Source organism: Vespula vulgaris, chromosome 1, assembly GCF_905475345.1.
Source record: "Vespula vulgaris chromosome 1, iyVesVulg1.1, whole genome shotgun sequence".
NCBI classification, from domain to species: domain Eukaryota; kingdom Metazoa; phylum Arthropoda; class Insecta; order Hymenoptera; family Vespidae; genus Vespula; species Vespula vulgaris.
The window spans coordinates 9,721,404-9,743,974 of record NC_066586.1 but is presented as its reverse complement, the minus strand read 5'-3'; the positions used below and the strand labels follow the sequence as shown (position 1 = coordinate 9,743,974).

General features: G+C 34.9%; 1 protein-coding gene across 7 annotated transcripts in view; it reads left to right on the top strand.

Annotated features, from left to right (window-relative positions):
• The window catches only part of LOC127067908 (telomerase-binding protein EST1A-like), a 134,547-nt gene extending 112,290 nt beyond the window's left edge, over nt 1–22,257 (top strand). For 6 of the 7 annotated variants that reach the window (XM_051003393.1, XM_051003355.1, XM_051003365.1 and 3 more), the window contains exons 24-27: nt 7,646–7,808; nt 16,296–16,516; nt 17,554–17,638; nt 18,031–22,257. In XM_051003393.1, coding sequence (XP_050859350.1) covers nt 7,646–7,808; nt 16,296–16,516; nt 17,554–17,638; nt 18,031–18,170 — 609 coding nt within the window. In that variant the 3' untranslated portion in view covers nt 18,171–22,257. The remainder of the gene's footprint in view (nt 1–7,645; nt 7,809–16,295; nt 16,517–17,553; nt 17,639–18,030) is intronic. The other variant, XM_051003345.1, reaches the window with a different exon arrangement.
• The last annotated feature ends 314 nt before the right edge of the window (nt 22,258–22,571 follow it).

Genomic DNA, 22,571 nt, shown 5'->3' with positions numbered 1-22,571 from the left:
TGTAAGATATTAAAGATGTCGATATTATAGTAGGATTGTCATACGAATGTTAATAAGAACTCACTGAAAGGTCCCACGATCGAAACATCGCACTTCTATGTCGCTGAGCAGACTATTTCTCTCTCTCTCTCTCTCTCTCTTTCTCTTTCTCCGTTTCATTTTATTATTCGAAAATAGCAGAAAACATTACGGCTTTGACTGAAGTCAATGTTCTATAATCTCTTTTGTATATGCATCATACCTTATTCACGATTCCGTGATAGAAATATCAAAAATTTGCTTATTCTAACCTACTTATTACAGAAGGGGAGGGGGAGATGAAGATGGAAAAGAAGAAAATGAAATAAAATGATATTCGAGACGACGTTCTCAGATCGTCCTGTCATTTTCGACGAAAGGAAAAAAGGGAATAACCCTTAAAGCAAGCTTGAAATAATTTTCGATTATTAAATACGATTAAAAGGAAGATCCGAATACCTTCCAGTTTCTCTCTTGAGACAGGCTATACGCTGTTTTTCCTTGATCGATTCTCATTCCAAACTCATCCTATGTAATTTATTTAGAGACCAAATTCGTTAACGTAAACCGACCGAAGTGATGATGGTGTTGGTATTTGCTAGTGGTAAAGTCGTGTCGTTATTCTTTTCGACACGATTAATATGGACTTTCAATTAACGCTACAAATGTGTCTCTTGCTTCACCTCGACGTTCAACTTTTTCCCTCTCCTGCCCCTCTATCTCTAAATTACTTAGTAACGAGAGCTGCGTGCGCGAGAGCAGCATGACTTTCCTTCCGTGCTTCGATCGGAAGGGCGATAATTTCTCGCGAGAGGTTGTCGCGCGGAATAGAATGACAAAAGGGCGTTACCCGTGACGGTCGTTCAGCTCGATATATCTATGTACATGTATATGCACACATAAGAAGAAATAAAAGAGCTTAGTGCCTGCCTCCTGCAAGGAATCGGCGAGAGCCTAACCGGTAAATATATTTGTATGCGCCGTCCATCGGTCCTCCGCCGGTGTCAAGGCACATTCCTCGTAGCCTCAAGCTGAGAACATATCCCCACCGTGCTCGTCTCTAATACCATCGCCAGCGCCAACGTAACACTAACACATCTACATTTTCAAGCTATTGGCACCGTTCTCCTCACATCCGCTGCGAAAACGTTTCCGCGAGCGTCAAAGTACGAGGCGTGGCAGAAAAGTAGTGAGACTGTTACTAGAAAACTCTGTATTTGAAAGAGATTGACAAAACCACATTATCAACTTCAAAGTGGTTTCCTTTGGAGGCTATACATCGTTGGAGATGCTTCTTCCACTCCTTATAGCAATGTTAGAAGACGTTTAGTGTTATCGTTTTCAACTGTTCTATCACAGCTCTTTGGATGTTCGCATTTCCATAATGATGATCTTTCAGGTTGAATTTTAGTTAGGAAAGAAAAGTCTGCAATATTCAGATTTAATGAAGAGCAGAATTACTGGAATGCCGTTTCTAGACAAAAATTCTGTGACCGATAATGCAGAATGAAGATAATGCGAATTTGTCATGGTGAAGCATCTACCTGTTTGCAATGTTTAACCAGACAAGGCGAATTCTTTACCATAATACTGATTATTCTTAATGTTAAACGTAAATCTGAAAGTTCTCACTTTTTAAACATTTTAATCATATTCCTCTATTTTTCGTCGGCAAAGATCTCAGGAATGCAGTCTGTCTTGTACACATTCTTAGCTTTGTAAAAATTCGTTTACTATTTGAACCTTTGTGCTTCTAATAGTGTATGCTTTATATTCGCCTGTGTTCATTTTTGATTCGTTTGCACTACATTTTTACTGTATTTCACATATTCACATATTCAAATATCGTTCTAAATTTTAATTCTAATACAGATTCAAAATTTATTCATTTATCGTCCTAAATTTTAATCCTGATACAGATTGTTGCAAATCAATAATTAATAAAGTTTAGAAATGTGCAGTTCACTAGCTGATTATTTAGATTATATTTAAATTATATCTCTGTTGCCAAGATACGTATACTACTTTCAAACAACAGTTACTGCCATATTTGTGGAATTTTTAAAAGTCTCTTTTGCACGCACTCGCATGGTTTGCGTTTAATATGCTGACCATTCTCTTTGCCGTCAACCGAATTTTTTCACTCATTTCATGGTTACCTACTGTCGTTCATTCAGCATCGGCGCAGACGATCGTGCGCATCCCTTTTTCTTCTTCTTGGATTTATGAGATCCTTATAAATCCTAACAGTTTACTAAATTGAGTGGATAAAAAAATTTAATTTTAAAATATTTTCAAATATAAGATCAATGTTTATATGAGAATAATTTTGGTCAAACTTTTCTTGTTTACATTTTTTATTTATTTATATTTTCATTTGTTAACCCTTTCGCTATAACGCTACAACGGCCGTTAATATGCTGTACGGAACAGTTGAATCATAAATGTACACTTTACCGCAGAGTGTAACATCTGATACTTTATTGTACTGTAAATCGTGGATGGACGACTAACGTACAGTAACAAATAACAATTCTAACGACGAATAATTATAAAATTGAATGTTCTTAGAATAAAAAAATTTTGGTTTTATCTGCTTCTCAGGTAACAGATATCTACTTATTATTATAAAATAATACCTTAGCAGAAGGATTTTCCCATATGCATAAAGAACTTGGAATAAAAATTGCAATATTTGTCTGCCTGTGTTAGTATTTCTTTATGCGTTCTGCTATGCGTATAACTGAACGTATCTTTATTTTGCGTACTTTAGAATATTTTTGTGGAGATATTGAAAGGTAATATTGCAACCTATTTTGTTTAAACATTTTTTTCGTAAGTTCTTAAGACAAACATTTTCATGACATTAGTTCTAATAATATTATTTTAGGGATATTATTAAAAATGTCATTAAAACTATAGAAATGCTGGCAGGGGAAGCCCTAAAATCCAGAAATAAAGACTTTTAAAAATATAGAATATTAAATACATGAAAAATGTCTAGAAAAAACAAAATAAAAGATTTGTTTTGCATTTCAATATTTTTTATCCACTCCGATTATATTTATTATATCAGAAATAACGATAATGAAGTAAAGATAAGAAATGGCGTTAAACAAAGAGACTGTCAATTTATTAGCTGATCCAGACTTTCACCAATACATTGTGATTCTAATCACGATACTAATGATAACTTTGAAATTTTCCAAAAATCAGATAGTGATTAGATTTCCAGACTTTTAATAATGAGATCTAAAAATTTAATGATAAATTACACATAAATTGTTATTAAATAGACCGCGTATTCATCACACTTAAAAAATGACATACTAATGTGAATTTATTTTACACTAGAGAAAATTATTTATATAATGAATTTCATAATTTTCATAATTATAAACATCTATTAGTTGTATGTCTATTATTAAAAAATAAAAGATATAAGAAGCTTATACTTATTAATTTGATTAATTTGAATTATTCGTCGCTAGAATTACTGTGTGGTCCACTATGTGGCGGACAGCATGAGGTTTCTTCTCCTACTTGCTTGTCTCTCAGTAAGGTGAGAGAAAACGACCCACACTATTTCACATACCTCGTGAACTGTACGGCTTCTCTCTATTCATGGATAATCGGTTGGAATGGTAGCTAGTGAATTTAAATAGCAGGAATACGGATTAATTGATGGTGAAGACGGTGTGATTCGCGGCAAAAAAAGTTGTCTATCTCTGATATAAATTATTGATTTCTTATTTAAATTATATAAAATTAATATAGAACAAATTATAAATGAATATGAAAATATCAAAATATGCTACATTCATATAGAGTTTTTTACTTCAACAGAATTTTATTAGGTAACTATGGTTAGTATACTGCGAACTTTTAACAATTCATCAAATCATCTTTAGTAAGGAAATATCTTAAACATTATTTCAACATTAAATTCCTATACAATGATGTCTAATGATACATATATAAATGTTTATATATATGTAAAATAAATATTTTATAAAAATATGTGTTGTGCAAAATGTTCGCTTTTCTCGTTATTCTGAAATAATGGAAACGAAAAGGTTAAGAGGGAGAAGTAGACAGACGGATAAACCAAAAGAAAGCAAGTCATATTCATTTCGTTAAAATCGTCGGCAAACTGGATGATAAAATAAGAGAAAAGAAAAAAAAGCAATCTAAAAGGAGGACCCGTGTCGGTTCCTCATCGTCCGTGTCAAACCACGTGTGTTCTGCATCTCACTTGCTCTTATGCTTGGCCGTTCCACCTAATGGTGCGAGTAAGTTTCTGCGAGTGTTGCGCATTTACAATGTTACCACGAGCTGAAGACCGTTGTTGGTGGTGTATGGAAAGAACGTCGGTGTGTGCTTAATATGCGCGGGCGTTAGAACCGCGATGCGTGATACAAAGCGGGTTCTCACGAGAAGACACGATGGAGGAGGCGAGGAGGGTAACTGTGGAGGGCAACTGAGGAGGGCAACTGAGGAGGGCAGACTAGCCAGACCAGCCAGACACTCGTCGGACGAGGGCTACCTCTCCCTCTCCCTTTCTCCTTCCTTCCCTCCCTCTCTTCCTCTGTCCCTTCCCCTCCTCTCTCTCTCTCTCTCTCTCTCTCTCTCTCTCTCTCTCTCTCTCTCTCTCTTTCTCTCTCTCTCTCTCTAGGATCGTACACAAATGTCGTGTACGTGTATCGAGAAGAAAAAGTGACGAGTACGATAACGAGAATGAAGGTATGCGTTTCAAAAAGATAGAAGAGAAAAGACGAAACCAAACCGTATCAGCTAAAGTATTTTAAACATCCGTGAATACTTCAAAGGGAAGAAATATTTTGTATCAGTTACGTAACTTTTAATGAGTCGTTAGAGAATGAAAAAGAACATGTAAGTGTTCATAAGTACCTCGTGAAAACAAAATTACGTTGTTAGTTAACAGGTAGATGTTTCCTCGAAGATCGAAAAGATTGTACAGTAGTGCTTTTCTCATCCAAACTAATAAAAAGATATGTGTAAAAGGAAAGGGAAGTATTTTAAAATAGAAGCTTCAATGAAAGAATTAGAAAAACATTATATTTCATAAAACAAACGATTATGAAAATAATAAAACGGTAAGATATCACTATAGGTCATAATCATCCTATGCGCTATTTTTCTTATTACTTTCAGGCTTATGATACACTTTTTGTCAATTTCTCTGTTCCTTTCCAAATTATAAGATTTACAAAGAAAGTTGGTTCTTCGGATAGTCTGGATCGGAATTTGAATCCGGCTATTTCGCTTTTCGTGTGACTGCTCTATAACCACTGAGCTATCTAAGTCCTTAGGTTAACCTTACCACGAATCTTACTACATGAAATGGAGACGTTCGCTCCTACATAAGTGCTTTTTAAAAGTGTGCATGTTGGTAATAAGAGAATCAGGGATATCGAAAACGAATTTTTATGTTGAAGTTATTTAATTACATGGACCAAATATTATTAGGTATTACAATTCTAATAATTTCATCGTATGTTCATTATATCCAATAAACTATAGATCATCTTTCTTCTAACGTTAAAAAATTTTCTAATAAGTTATCAATTTCTGAACTGTTCTACGTTCGAACTATTGAGAGATGTTTCATTTAAATAATTTCGGTCGATACTCGTTATAGTCTGTTTTCCCTTTCGATGCTTATATGTGTCCTGATCAATTGAAGATTAAAAGCGCCGTTCCCCATAACTAGAACAAACGGCTTACGTATTCGCTTATGAATAAGCCGACATACCCACCTGAATATCGGAACAGGTGTCCCCATTCATTCACGGAGTCGCTGTCTAGTTGAGCGAACGTTACGTCCGTAGCGAGGTATTCAAGTGCCTTTCGAATACGAGTAAGTTGTATTCCAGGATGTGACGACGACTTATTGTTCCTCGTAAATGTCCAATGTCATCTATGCTGATTTCGTGCAATTTATAAAAATTTTAACGTTGGATTCTTTCTATACCTTCGTCCAACTTCACTATACGATATATTCTTCATGTTGACATGGATATAGGAAAATGGACAAACTTGAAAAGTTTTCGGTGATATGAAAGTTAATAATTATACGCGATACAATTATAAATTTATTTCAATAAAAACATAATACTTCCAATAACATTATTTCTCAACATACTTGTTCCATCATTGCACAATTTTCGTTATACTCTCAGAAAAGAAGCTTTCGGCTGAGATTTTGAGCCATCCATTCATTGGTACATCTTCAGACCACAAAAAAACGAATAATTTCTCGCTACTCTTCTTTGTTGTAAAATGTAAAACAGAGTGGGCATTGTTAATATCATAATAAACAAAATGTAACCAATTTAACGTGTTCAAAATCTGACAGCCGTAATAGAAGGAACACTAATGCATAAATACTCGTTGATAGTATAATCAACGTAAAAAAGAATACTATTACATTGCGAATAATTATTGACTCACTCATGTACGTACATCGTAGATATATCGACACTCGAAGTGAATTTTTGTCCGAAGAATCCTAAATCCTACACTTTATCTTAAACAACTCGACATATTGGCTATAAGTAAGCTAACTTATCGATCGCGTTTTAACAACGACAACGAACAATCAGAAAAAGAGAACTGAGGAACTTAACATCGAATTCGTACTCGATTCGAGATTCGGTGGAAAGCGCGAGAGTGGCCCTGTTATGCCGATATTGCGCCACACGGAATAGAAATTGCGAGTAATATGCTCGAGTGGCGATGCGTCGAGAATAGATAGAGACGAAAGTCGAATTTTGAGATGTCTCGAATTCTTGCCAAAAAAGATAAAGGAAGAGAGAAAATCGTTGATACGTGCGTAACATTTGCGTATTATCTTCGATACGTTTCGGTGTGTACGGCCCATTACTGCTTCTGCATTCCGTTCGTGTACTTCCACGAGCAATTAGACTTGTCGTCGAGTTCTTCGCATGCTTTCCGCCAGGCCGAGCATCTTGTCACTGAAAGAACACCGCATATACATATTCTCCTTCACTTTTCGAAGATCTAATCCTTCCATTAAGGAAATCATTAATTAAGAAGATGAAATAATAAAAGGTATAAATCATAAATCACAACAGCATAAAAGAGCATAGATAAGAACGAATTATCATCGATTATCTCAATGAAATAGAAAATTATACAAACACCAACTACTTTTGGCCATAAGGAGAAACATGAAAACCTCATAAAGTGATCTTTCAAGAAGAGTTTAATTCAAAGCAATCCCGTATACTATATCGGTTATCGTCCCACGACGCAAATCGACATTAGGAGGCTCATTACTTTCTTTATCCTTTGTCGTAACAATGGTTACTTGGCATTCGCGTTGTGCTGTCACAAGCCGACATTGTTCTCAGCGGTGTGTGCGACTGTTTCACGACGTACCGTGCGCATACGTGGGATTCGATTGGAAGGTAATGTGTCTTCTAGCGCATTCTGTGAACTTTCTTCATTTTCTTCCCCACGATATTCCAACGAATGAGATTTATCCTGACGGAAGAAATTCTGTTTTGTAGTTAATACCTTGAATTCGGCTTGTAACGTTTATTTAAAAGTGTTTAATTATAATTTTATTCGTATTTTGCAGGCAATCTTAAAGAAATCCTCGGTGTCGGTGGAAATAGAAGTGAGACCAAGGCAATTAGTACCAGACACCAATTGTTTCATCGACTATCTGCCACAATTGCAGAGTATTACGAAAGCTACCGCTGGAGCACAGCCCATCTACACGTTGATGGTACCGTTGGTGGGTGAGTACGATCGATGAGACACCTTTTCAAAATTAACTTCTATAAATGTCTAATCACTGCCGGTCTCTGCAAGTGGATCAATACGGCGCACCGTCTACTACGAAAATTTGTCGGACATTTTCGCTCATCTATATTTTTATATGCTTATACAACAAATTAAAATTAATTAAATCAAATATTTCGAAAGATAGTCCAATACTCTACTTTTTTACAATCATTTTGGACTTATTTTTGAAAGATTGGACGAATAAAATTTTTAATGTTTTAACTATTGAAACAGAAACGCATAAGAGGTAAGATACTGTTCGGAAAATGTAAACATATTTAAATGAAATATTTTAATTTCTCAGAGGTTTCAGCTCAACTTCTACTATTTAAATTTACAATACTTTCATGATATTTTATATTTGCTTAAAATACTCTTTTCTTTTCTCTTTATAACCTATATGAACAAAACATCAACGTTTTTCATTATTTGCGAAATATTTTCTATTTTACTAACATGTCCAATTATTTTCATCAAAATCATTCACCACTATCTAACGATAATAGAATATTTACGAGCAAAAAAAACACTAAAGAGAACACAAGAGACAACCCCAAAATATTTCATAACGAATATAGCGAATAAAAAAGAGAAAATCGTCGGCAATTCGTCCTCTCGAAAATAAAATTGGTTCCCACCGATCCTGACTCGATTAAAAATTCATATTTGTCGCTATACAAAAAATGGAAAAGAAACGCGTTGATTTTCAATTTAAAACAAGTTTATATTTCATCCGTGACTCGAGTCGTAAACAATTTTATGACAACAATTGAGTCATTTTGGAAATATGAAAGGTCTGATGGGATATCGAGTTTTGCGTTGCTTAATTTGGAATCTACTCGCGTAACAAGCATACAGATGGACGGAAAAAAAGGGGGGAGAGAGAGAGAGAGAGAGAGAGAGAGAGAGAGAGAGAGAGAGAGAGAGAGAGAGAGAGATAGTCAAGAGCAACCATAGGGGTCGGTTGACCCATGATCTCAGCGAGCATTTTTTTATCGATTATCCGATCGAGGGGAGGAGGTAAAAAGTGGAAGAGGAAGATCGTGGTATAATCCTGTCCAAAATAATATTCCCTGTGAGTCTGGGTAACGTGCAAAATAATCGACTATAAATTATAAGAAAGGGGAAGAAGTGAAAGAAGGGACTTTGATCCCTTTTATTGGCTCCTCTCGCAACCTATGTACTTTCGTTGAATTAAAAAAGAAAAGTTTCAAAGCGGATCGATCGCTGCATTCTCGTCGAGAATCTTTTTATTTCTCCTTGTAAACGCCCGACAATTTTTTATCCCGAAAGAAGAAGGATTATGATCTTTGAAGTTTTATATACTTTTTTGTTTTTCTTAATAATCGAATTGAAATTTTTAATCTTCTTTTTTTTTTATTTAATATCTTTCTTCTGCTTTTTTTATTTATTATTTATTTTTATTTTCTTTTCTATCTCTATGCTCGTCAGAAAGAATGAAAGAATTCCCTTATAGGCGTTTGTGTAATTCTTGACATAATGATTCGAGACAGAAACCGAAGAAAATAATACTGTAGAATCGAGCAATGTTTGCGGAATTTTTTAAATGCCGATGACTACAATTTGCATATCTCCTTATATCATATATGTCATACATATGTTCGCTGTGACGATTCACATGATAATGATATGGGAATTGGATAAATATTTCAATGTAGAGTTAAACGAGGTTTACGTGAAATACTTTCTAACTTTATTTTATATAGGGCTACAGTATAAAAATAATTTCACAGGTTTTCATCAAATTTTTGTTCAGTTTGTGATAGTTAAACATCAAAACTAAATTATTATTAAAAATACTTATCATCGCTAAAGAGAAATCACGTAATTGGTGAATATCGTAAAACATGTTTGATGTTTTCCTTTTGTTTAAACCACACACCTCTGACTTGCCATATTAGTCACAAATGGTACATAATCATTTATATCTACAAACATTGAACGTGCCAGACGTGAACATGTAAGATCCGACATTTTTAATAATATTCATATTGACAGATATTTATTTATTTATTTACATGATAGACATGAACTTTCCAGTAGTTAAATTAGAGAGAGGCTACTATGTTCATATATAGAAGATCACTTTAGAACCCTGCGAATATTTTTCATGAAAAAGTTTTGTCATTCATTTGTTGAATTTCAGTCATTGCATTATTATTTGAAGAGAAAGAATCAAAAGAAAGAAACGTATCGCTGTACATCTTATGTTGAAACTTACATATTATGAAAGAATCTATCCGCATAGACTCCGTCAATCAATTCGTTCTCCCACTACTTAAATTTACTAACCATCATTTCATGCTTAAAAACAAAAGCTGTGCAGCAAACGAGACAGAGCGATATCAAATAGTGGGGATTGTATTTTACCGGAGTAAGCAAGTATAATCATATGTAAACCGCAGGCTGCCAGTTACTTATTTATGATTTGAGATCCTATAGGGGATTTTCTAACATTTTCAATCAATTTTTCGTTATTCATTGCTGGATATTATAACAAATATATCTGTACGATCTGGGACTAGTATTTACACTGTCCTCACAGACAGTAAAGGACAAGTTCAGACATATCGTCACCGACAAAATATTCTTCCTGAGAATATTGTACATTCGGACCATGTCTGTAGATATGGGTACGGTTACGTTAGACTATCTATGAATGCGTTCATAAAGAATCAAATAATGTTGTCATCATTTATTTATAAGCAAAAGCAGAATAATGACATTGATATTCAATCTTTATTTCGTTCTTCTTCTTCGCTTATCTGTATATTGTATTTAGATAGCCCCTTCATTCATCTCGTAAAAAATAATTCGTTCCACTAGATTCTTGTACTTTCCGAATCGTCGATGATTAATTGTTTTATTTGAAATAGCCTATTTGACTATTATATTTTTGTACGGAATCATTGAGTTTGGTATTAAAAATATAATTATAATTATTTTGAACAAATTTAATCAGTATTTAAATTATTATAATGATATAAATAGTCAAGTATTTTAAATGTAATATAATCTTTATGCTCTCACAATTATGCTTTATATCGTTATTGCGAAAATGGTCGTATGACATGAATCGTTCTATTATTCATATAAATTACTTTCGCACATTGAAAGGAAGTACATTACATATGAAAATAAAAAATGAAATTTTGTACAAGCATCGAATATATTCGACCTCGTAGAAAAAGCAATTTCATTTGACGATAAAGGTTCAAATCGTTAATCGTTTCAAAAGGTTCAATCGATAACCTTTGGTCCGTCCTTATGCCATATTTATCGTTTTCTTGACTTTGTCAAGGGACCGAAAAAGGTCGGAATTTCAAATTTCTTTTCTTAGAAACGATTAATGGGATTTAACGAATCTTTTTTTATCCGAAAGTATATGTATTGAGAATCTTCAAAAAATAATCATCCAGAAATATCGAAATACCAAAAAAATATGGTCATCGGCAGACACTAAATTTTTTAGAGACATTCAATTATAAAGTCTCCCCTAGTTGAAACGGCTTCTTTGAAATAAAAAAACGAAACAGCTTATTCAAGTTAACTCCAAAGATGAATCGTCGATGATGACCGATTTTTAAAATCTAGAAAATGTTTTAAATCTCTTTAAAATCTTTATATTTTTACATAATTATTGAACAATGCAAATCGATTCAAAAAAAAAAAATAAAATCATCATCAACCTCTAAATGTTTCTGAGTATTTTTGTTGAATTTAAAAACGATCCATCAAGCAATCTTTCAGATATCATGTTCACCATTTTCAAAAACGGTGTTTTAAGAAAAACGCGTTTGAAATCTTAAGTATAGTTTTATTATTGTTAAATGGAGAATTTTTTATTTTATTTTTAGTCATAAATTTTAAGACCGTATAAAGTATCCTCAGTGGCAATTGCAGCTTCATGGAAAGAGGATTACAGGAAATTCTCCCTTCTCGATTCACGTCCTGCGTTTAAATTTCAGCCGAATGGAGGCGCTCTCGGTTTTAGTACTTTGAGTACGCAACGCAGTACAAACGCAGTATTCAATGAATGCGTTAGTAGCAAATCTACAATGTCATCTTTGTTGAAAGAATATACGGCATTTGCATTATCGATATTTGCATAATACGATATTTCCATTATCGTTTTAGACATTCGGAGCCACTCGCGTATATCACACATTTTTATAAACATTAATGAAAGTTATAAGCAGCTTTTTGCATTCACTTTAACAAAAGACAGATATATCCAAAATATCACTAGAGCGCGTTTTCTATGAGCGCAACGGCAAGTAACGGAGCTCGAATGCGTTTTATTCAGAATTATATAACTTCTTTCATAATATCGAGGTGTAATTAATTTTCGAGATATATTCTTAATTTCAAATCTTTAGAAAATGCAAAAGGGAACAGTTCTAGATGGAAGGCTTCTGAAATATATGAAACTTCTGCATATGTGCATATCACATTAACGCAGTAATCTGTCAATCCATTGATCGTTTAAATTTCACTTCAGTCTCTATTCCGTCTACATTCCGATCGTTCGGCCACAGTAATTTCAACATTATTGTATATAATTTAAATACATATATTTTCACATATTTTCTTTCAGTTTCATGTCAGTTCAGTCATCCATCCGTCATATTTTTTTGTGTTAGAGATTGTCCGAGGTCGTCGTCAAGAAAGTTGTCATTTTGAAATTGAAAGAATCATTTGAAAAAACTGGCGGATTTTTTATAACTTGTAGTCTTTTATCTGTGGTATTGCCTGAAAGTAAGAGATTTTTTATCGCTTCGCCTATACTGACTGAGACTGAACGGTAACCGAAATGACGGAATAGAGACGAAAAGGAGACTGAACTAAGATTAAATTGTGTGAATCGTCCTTAATATTGTTTTAAAAGTTGCATCTCACATTTTAAAGGAAACCGTTAAATAGGAGACAAGGATCAGAATGAATATATTGTTAAAAGTAATTTTGATCGTCAGGATACAGTTTATCCGAAAATCATGAAGTCCCGATGAAGGTTCGAGGTCGTTTGAAATCAATAAGTTCATCAATCACTGTCGTACGACTACAACTAGAAATAAATGTCAACATGCGTTATGCCTATAGCTTTTTATCCAAAGAAAAATACGAATGTATTTACGGTTTCTCTTAAGGACATCACCACGGAAGTATTCGTCGACGTTGAATCGATCTTTCCAATTCGTAAGCTAAGTCGAGAGTAATTTGGTCGGGAAAGTACGATCGTACGACTTCGTAAATATTCCCGACGAACGGACGATTCATCGATTGATCATAGTTCATAAAATATTTCTTAATCGCTATACGTCGATTATTCCAATAAAAGGATTACATATTACCTAGTATACACTTTTAAACATAAGGAACAAAACGTATAAAATATGTCTTATCCTCCACAATCATCGTGGGCTTCCTTGTATCTCATCTATTAAAAAAGGAACATTAAGAATTTGTGTATAGGAAAAGCAAAGCCGCTTAGAGGCCAATATTCTACGAGTATGGTTTAGGGAAAAGTTGGGTAGCTCAAGTATTTTAGCTTGGGTAGACTAATGCATACCAAATGTCGTTGAAAATTGAAAGTGTTACCAATAGGTTGCGTCTGGGTTGCCCGTGAAGCTCGTAGTATTTTCTACGTGTGCAGCCCGGAGTCTGTCTCATTCGTGCGCATGCGAATCGATTATCGGATGGAAGGGATGGAAGGGAAAAAGAAGAAGAAAAAAAGAAAAAATAAAATAAGAAAGAGAAGAAGAAGAAGAAGAGAGGGAGGAGAAGATAGAAAGAGGCGGAAAAAAATACGTATGCGAAGCAGAAAAACACGTCTGCAGGAGGGGTCTTCCGATGGCAGTGGCCTAACGTCGGTAGCCAACGATTTATTCGAGAAAGCGAGTAGGGTTTACGCATTTTCTCTTCTCTCTTTTTTCTTTCTCTTTCTTTCTTTCTTTTGGAACTTCAATCGAGTCTTCCTGGAACTTTCTGTCCTTTTCCTCCCTCGATTCACCATGAACTGTCTGGGAAGAGGATATGGCTGGCGGACGTTTAATTTATCGGGGCGGAGAAAGTTTACCCAAACTCCATTTGCATCTTTCGTAGGGTATCGTCTCGTTTCGCAATTCGATTGTCGAGCAAACGTAAGTGATACATTCTTCTCTCTCTCTCTCTCTCTCTCTCTCTCTCTCTCTCTCTCCTTTCTCTCTCTCTTTTTTACTCTCTCTCTCTCTCTCTCTCTTTCAAACAAAATGATTACCTATTGTTTGTATTAATCGAGTAACGGGAAAAAACCTGACTACCAACTGGAGATTGACATTTCTTTGAAAACTGAAAATTTTTGTTTGAATACTTCTCGCACGCGTATTCACTCATCGCCCATATAAAAATATTATCTCAATTGTTAGAGTTCATAGCATGGGCGAATTATAGAAGAAAAACGACAACCGCTTCTCATCTTCCGCGTTTGTTATCTATATCTTCTTTCTTTACTCATGGAAAATTTGGTCTAAGAGAAACAATATAGTTATTATCTACTATGTACCATTTTATCATACTAATTATTGTTAGTTAAAATTAATATTCAGCATACTTGACGTATAATCGCGGTTAGGGCATTTATATATGAATATATATGAATTCATCGAGAAACCTTAAGAATCAAATTATACAAACTATCATAATCATATTCGAGCTTTTAGCCCTTTTTCAAAGGGTCCCACTGCTTAACAATAAGAATTTTAATCGTTATCGGCTATTCGCTTCATGAGTGGACAGTAATTCAGTAAGCAAAATTTAAACGCGTTCCACTACTAAATATATTCCAAAAGGTGATTCTCGATTTTTCGTCGTCTCATCTTGTACAATGTGATCCTTCCATCGGATAACCATTCTTTTTAGTCATCTATGGTTTCTGTGATATGTGCGTAGCCTAGTTGGGAAAAAAAAAGTGAAGCGAGTCGTTAGTCGTTATACATATATATAGACCCATATACATATACACATGCATATTATGTCGTATATGTATGCGAACGGAGAAGGGGACCTAAAAATGAAAGTACGTCTTCATGAAAAATCGACTACCGCGCTGCCAGTTGACCTCACCGACCAACCAGGGTCTGTCTGGCTCCGACAACGGACCACGCTGAGCGTTCACAGTTAGGTTCTCACGGCTCATACATGAATGCATGTATGTGCGGCCTGAAACGAGGGACGATTGGCCAGCAACGAACAGACTGGTCGTACTGGAACCATGACGATGGTGCGCGATGCTCTGCTTGCTGCCATTTGGCTGCGTGAGCACCTATGTTTCAAGACCGTGGCATGTCCTATTCCTTTGAACTTCTCTATCATCGACACTATTTTCTTTTGCACGAAATTAGCGAGTCTACCCGATCTTCGATTTCAAAAGGATTTATTGGAATCTTTTAAATAATACTGCAATAGTGTCAGACGGCTAGCTTCTTTTCAACGACTTACTTCAATTCTTTTGTCATTGCATTGTTTTTATCATTTTCCCAATAGATTCTCACTCACTGTTTAAACATATATCGTAGGGCATTATTTATGACATAATTCAAAGGTTTAGAAAATCCTAAGCGTCATTTCTTTCTGTAATAGTCGATCAACCTGCTTTACGTCTTATTATACACGAATATTATGAAGTGTTTAGATATTATTCAGATAGATAAGAACTCATATCTATTTATATTCGAGAAGGTCGGTAATAAATCCTCTTACTATTTATAGATCTGTCGAAGTTTGCCCTTCCGAAAAGTTGTCAGGATGTATCCACGAATATGGAGGCCGAGAAATCCCTGCTAAGTTTATCAGTAGGCAGAAAAACCCCTGCTAAGTTTGTCAGCAGGCCTTCCTACCTCTTCTAAGCCTTCTCGATGAAGCTAAAGGAAATGAGTTTTTTCTCGAAAGTCTGAGAAGTCGGTCTCGCGAAAATGGTAAATATCCGACGTAGAATGAAAAATTCGTTGACGCCGCGAAAGGAGTAGACGACGAAAATTTCGATTAATAGTACTGATGCAAACTCCTTCGTTTCTATTCAAAATTTGGTCTCGTTCTCTCTCTCTCTCTCTCTCTCTCTCTCTCTCTCTCTATCTATCTATCTATCTATCTATCTATCTATCTATCTATCTATCTATCTATCTATCTATCTATCTATCTATCTATTTCTCTTTCTTTCTCTCTCTTCCTGTCTTTCTCTCTCTGTCTCTGTCTGTCTGTTTGTTTCTGCCCCCCCACCTTTCCTGTCTCTTCGTAACGCTGAAAGAATGCTGTTATAAAAGAAAAAAACTATCAAAGATCGCACAAATGTATTTTATATGATACACTAAAAATCTTGGAACGATCATAGAACTATTATCGCGGATCGTGAATTCATTCGTTTCGCATATGAAACTTTGTTACAGTTTTAAACGAACTGGAAGGCTTGGCCAGAGGCGCCGATGCCAGGGATTGTCCACCAGCGTCAAGAGCTACTTTAGATCCTGAACACGTAGCTAGAGTGGCAGAAAGTGCAAAGGCGGCATTGGCTTTTGCGAGAAGCCGAAATCCAGCAATTCGATGCTTGACCACGAGAGGAACCGTCTTGACATCCAGTACTTTTACTGTTGAAGAAGATGTCGATAAGGTAAATTGGTCCTTCATTTTTATCATTTATTTCTCGTGTATTCGATCAATCAATAATTTATCATCATTAAGATATTCTTATCAAATTCGTTAAAACCACGAAGAGTTAAAACTCATATCTTAGCATATACCGGATCGACTATAAATTTTCATGCGTACAGTTAACCCAACCGGTATAAAAAGTATTTTAAACGAATATACAAGCATTCATTATCGCTTCTTGTCACTCTCGATAGGAGTAATACTATTCCAATGCGGATATACGGTTTCTATTTTTAACGAGACTCGATCTATTTAAATATGATTAAGACCATGCATGTACCGTATACTATTTCCTGTCGTTATCGAAGATTAGAATATTCGCTTATGTGCATGCGTAAACATATGCGGATAGGTTCCGCATAAAATATAACAGCAGCATTGTGGAGTAGAACGAGTACCTTTCGCTTCGGTTTTTAATTAATTACCTTTGATTATAGCTTTTTGAATGTAGGAAGAGAGATAAAAGGAAATCAGTGTCAATATTCTTCTGTTAGGTTTGCAAAGGAAAATCGATACAAACGAAAAAGAAGCGGCAATATTTTCAATGCATGCAAAGAAGCAAAGAGGGTGCGAAAGGAGAGAGGAAAAGAGATTCGGTCGGTGTTCATTGAAGCACGAATTTTATGATAAGGAATCGAGTATCTAAGAAACCCCTCCTATACCGTTGAGATAAACTCTTTTCGGTGAGAAATAAATTCTAGTTCGGCTAACGCATTTGTGATGTTTATAGCGTATCTTTGTGATAACGTGTCGAATACACGACTTTACATCGATGATCACAAACATGAAGCTCGATCTATCGAGAGAAATGATAACGCAAAATTCCTTCGTTATTATTTCCTTTTGTCCTGTGTCTTGCGTATCTAGTTTTCCCTTCTTTTTCACCCTCTTTTTTTTACCATTTGTCGAAGTTTCAAAATCAAGATCGTCGAACTTTGAAACAAACAATAAGAAGAAATAAAATATTGAGGATATTTTCTTTCGTATTCGTTGCAGGACAAATTGACTAGAAATGATGACAGGATTCTGGCTACATGTTTGAGCCTTTGTAGAACGGGAAACAAAGATTATAATAATCCAGGTATGTTGAATGTAACATTTTTCTATGCGTTGATAATCGGTTTTATCAATCTTCGAGAATTTTTTTTTTTTTTTTAATTATTTTAGATTAGAGTGTAAAAAATAATTATTGATTCATTTTAATTTTAAATAATAAGCGGTAATAATTTCTTCGCAGCGATTACTATTTAATAGTCTATAACTGTAGATAATTTATTGTTAGTTCAGTAAAAGGAAGAAAAAAATTATAAGGCGCTAGTTATATCCATTTTAAAGAGATTACAAAAGAAACTCTGGATTCTTGGGTACCTTAATGGTGAAAATACCGTACACGAAATGCAGAGAACCGGGTTCAAATCCCGGGCCAGCTTACAATTTTCATAGGCCTACAAAATCTAATTTATCTTGCCTCAGCAGAGGAGGGTCAGCCCCGACGTCTAAGGAGAGAAGTCGTGCTGCTGACGGAAGATAGAAACCTGAGGGTGAAAGCCCTCGCTAGGGACGTGCCGGTGAGAGAAGTGCCCGACTTCATGGAATGGGCTGGTCTGGGCTGAGACGACGATGACATTGTGACCAAATATTCCCACTGACGAAACAAATATCCCGTCCCCCCGCCGCGCAAACTAAGACCATCAACTTAGACCAAAAGCAAAGCGAAGGAAGAGGAATGAAAGAAGAAAATAGAAAAAAAGAAAGGAGAGCACTTCTCGTCACATCGATGGACCCTTTACGAAGGGAAAGCGCGTTAACGAAGAACGCGATTTTTTTACGTAAGTTCGTCCTTTCCCCCTCTCCCCAAAAAAAGAAACTCGAACCCGCATATCCTGTTACTTTTCCTCTTGTTTTTTCCTCTTTGCAAAAATATGCCATTTTTTCAAAATTTTTCTACGTACGTCTTTAGAAAAGAAAATTAAAAAAAAAAGCAAAAGCGGGCGAGAATACATAGCATCAAGACTTTACATAAAAGAAGTACTGGAATCGTCAAAGACGCTCTTTCACAGATTCCGAGCTCGCAACACTTTTCATTCCGTTCCTGAATCCCAACTTCTCCGTAATCTCCCTGATTCTCCACATTTGAAGTAAAATCCAGATGAAACGAACGCAAAGAAGGCGTCGATCATAAGGTACAAAGTCCGACCCGTAAGGGAAAGCGGATTTAGTAGTACCGTATTCAGGGAAAGAGATTGCTCGAGAAGACGCGGGAAAGAAAGCGGTTCACTGAAAGAGGGGAATACTAAAACGTCAACAAGAATAGAGGAAAGAGGAAGAAAGAAAGTAGAAAAATGTTCGTGAAAATATTGTCTCTTGGGAGTTTTGACACGTTTTATTCTTCTTAGACTCGTTTTATCAAAGATGGTCATCTATTGTGACTGAATTTGTTGTATCCTTTTAAACCGTGTTTGTATGAATACATATTTGTACGAGTTTTGAATATTTTGCATATATTCTACAATGTCTGTACTAAATGTATATTATTGCACTCGTTGTGGAGTAGAAGCGAGCGATTGGCGCCGGTCATTTTTCTTCTTTTTCTTGTATCTTTGTCATTTTTCTTTTTATCTTTTTTTCTTTTTTTAATCTCTCTTTATTTGATAATCTCGTACAGACTAATTCAGTTATAGAAACTCATAATAATCCGTATGGCATCTTTTGAATTTCAGCGATTTTAAATGATGTTACGTGCCATCGAAACATTCTTTTTATTCTCTTTTAATCGCGTTTACACTTTTCTTTTTTGTAGAATCGCTGTCATTGCTACGATGATATATCGATGAAATTCTCTTTTAGTCCTGTTTTTCTTCTTTTTAAATAAAAAAAAAGTATTTTAAATAATAGATTAAGAGCGTAAATGTAGCCTTTAAATATTGAAATATTCTGTACGAGATATTACGTTACCTTCGACTTTTTTCCTATTCATATAAAGATTATTTAGATATTAATTAGGGTGATGAAACAATGTAAACAAAGAAGCTCGTTTTCTTTCGTTACGTTTAAGGGAATTTGAACAAAATTACCAGCGTCCGTACGTACATATATAATATTTTACCAGCGATATATTATTGAATCGTTTCAACGAACAATAATACCAGCACCAAGTTGTACGAAGTAAAGGCTGATTAGATGGTAATAATTCCGTAAGGCAGAGAGTCGATCGTGACGAAAGAGATATGATCTACATGTTACTCGCACTCTATGCTTTTTCTTTATTTGTAATTTTACGCGTTCTTGTAAGATTTAGCAATTAGTTATAAGGCAAATCATTATGATACCTAAGTGTGCATTGATTTAAATAGGACCACTCATCACGATTGTTGTTTGCGAACTTTACGACAAAATTTTCCTATTTGCGAAGAAAGATGGAATAGAAATTATTATCGGAAGCGATCAGAATTGCAAACATTCCGGACGGTAAGCTGCGATTAGCGAAATACTCGTTAATTCGTCGTGGCTACGTTCGATAAATTGAAAATGAAATACGAATGTTTCGATGTCGTTCAAAGTAGTAAACCGTACGAGCTGGAGTACACCAATCAAAAGTTACTGTAATTGTGTCGCGACATCGTCGTAAACTTTTTCTACCAAGTGTTCTTTCTGTTCGTGGCTTTTAAACAATTTTGAATAAGAAAAACAGGGAGAGAACAACAGGAAAAATCACGTGTATCGAAAGATTTTAGATAGCTATATAAAAGATTGAAAGAGCGAAAGAGAATAACGTCCTATTTTTCGATAAAATTGTAATTACGTAAAGATCTTTATTGATCGCATGAAAAAGAGAAATTTCACGTACGTGATAATACAAAAAAATAAGCGAGGAATAGAGAGAGGCGGGGGGAGGGAGGGAGGTTTAGGGAGAGGAGAGAGGAGATTAGTTTAAAAGAATAGAGTAAAGAGAAAAATGAGAGCGAAAGAAATCAAGAAAGAAAGTGGGTAATGAAAATACTTGATTAGCGGTAAAGAATGTAATATAAAGAATGCCGATAATATTTCATAGTTAAACTATGAAATATGCATTCGTAAAAAAGACGTTCGTATTACCATCAGCTTTGTCCTCCAAAATGATAAACGTACGTATGAATGTTTGCTATAAGATACACAGAGGAACTTTTGTTTAACTGGCAGAAAACTTAACTGCCAGAAAACGGAGAGGAATAGCACGTGGAAGAGATCAAAAGGGGTGTTCGGATCGATTTATTTATTTTTTTTTTTTAATTTTCCTTTAAATTGATCAAAATCGATATCTATTTTCTTTCATCCTATCCATCTTTTGTTAGTTTTCTCTTTCTCTTTTTCTTCGTATTTTTTTCTTTATTTTTTTTTTTTTTTGAACTTTGTTCTAAAAAGAAATCCGTGCTCCGAAATTAAGAAAAAGAAGGATAGAGAGAAAGTATGCTTCATTGTGCGCGACTTGGAAGCACCAGACAGACGATTGTTTTCACTTATTTCTAAGTATGTCTCTTACAGTAGTTTTTAAAGTAAATAACAAAAAAAAAATGATAAAAAGGAAGGAAAGAAACAATACGATCGATAAGCACAATTGTGTTCTGGATACAACTAATCGTAGAAAGAGGAGCTCCAAAAGGGATCAATCACATAAGATCGCTAGAGAAAGATACGAAGAAGTAAAAGGAAAGAGAAAAGGGATATCAAGAAGAGAGAATTGGATTGGCTCCCTTATAGAATTTTATCCTTGTAATAATTTTTTTTTATTTTCTCTTTCCTTTAAGAGATGCAATAGTAAGATGCAATAGAAGAGATGAAAAAATTCTCGTGATCCGTCAAATCGCGCAAACGAATTCTCGTCCTTTTTCTTTCGTCGAAGAAAATAATCCATTTCTTCTCAATTAATTTTTTACGTTGTTAATACAATGTTAGAAACGTAATCAGCGCAGCAGAATTTCTAAGTACGTAACTACAATTTTTCTTATTCTTATTTTGTAATTTTTCAAAAAGAAGATGATAATCGATCAAATCTTGTGTGATTGATTCTACAATGAGCAATGAGAAAAAAGTAAGATATAAATTTCCTGAGCGTAGGTAGACAAAAATGAATATATAATTAGGGTATCACCGACGATCTCGTCGATGTTATAATTTTAGAAGTGGGTAGAACCAAGAAAGGAACGGGGATGATCGAATTGCGTTTGACGCAGCCCCTATTTTCGATTTTCGCCCTTATACCTTAAGTGTACCTATAAATAAATATAAATACACATATTATAAAAAAATTTATGCATTACATGCAATTGAGAATAAACTGCAATGAGAATAAAAATTTTGTGAGATCGAGGAGAAATACTACTGATAACGAGTAATCTTTCATGATGGTAGGTAGATGTCTCTTATTTGTTTCAGTTTGTCTTCGTAGAATCCTGGATGGGAAGGATTACGTGGCACGTCTTTTTTATGGATTACATGAACAAGTAGAGATCATTCTTAATTACATATTTTAATAAATCGTGACACGTAGTGATAAAATAATAAATTTGTAAGTCGTCACTCCAGAATCTACGATCGTACACACATCCTCCGATGAACGTTTTATTTTGTAACGTTTTTTAATATCTACATAATTGTACTCACTATTTTTTGTAGTAATAAATATTCAGTTTATCGATCGCACACGCGTCGTCATGAAGTCGAGTTATCGCGGCCATTATTGTCTCCGCTGTAAATCTCTTTTTCTTCGATACTGAGTCACGTAACGAAACTCGTGCATGTCTAACGTGCTCTTTACCCACTTTACGATATTTCGAGTTATAAAACACAACCGAGAGGTAGCACACAACGTAGATCGCGTGGCAGAACCGTTGACACGCTCGACTTGCTTATAACTTCCTTCGTCACTTTAAGAAGCAGCAGGTAAGAATATCAAAAGCGTGCACGCGCGAGCATGTTCGTTCATGGAAACAAGATCGTGTCGCTTATTTAGACGATCATCTCTCGTGGAAGAAGAC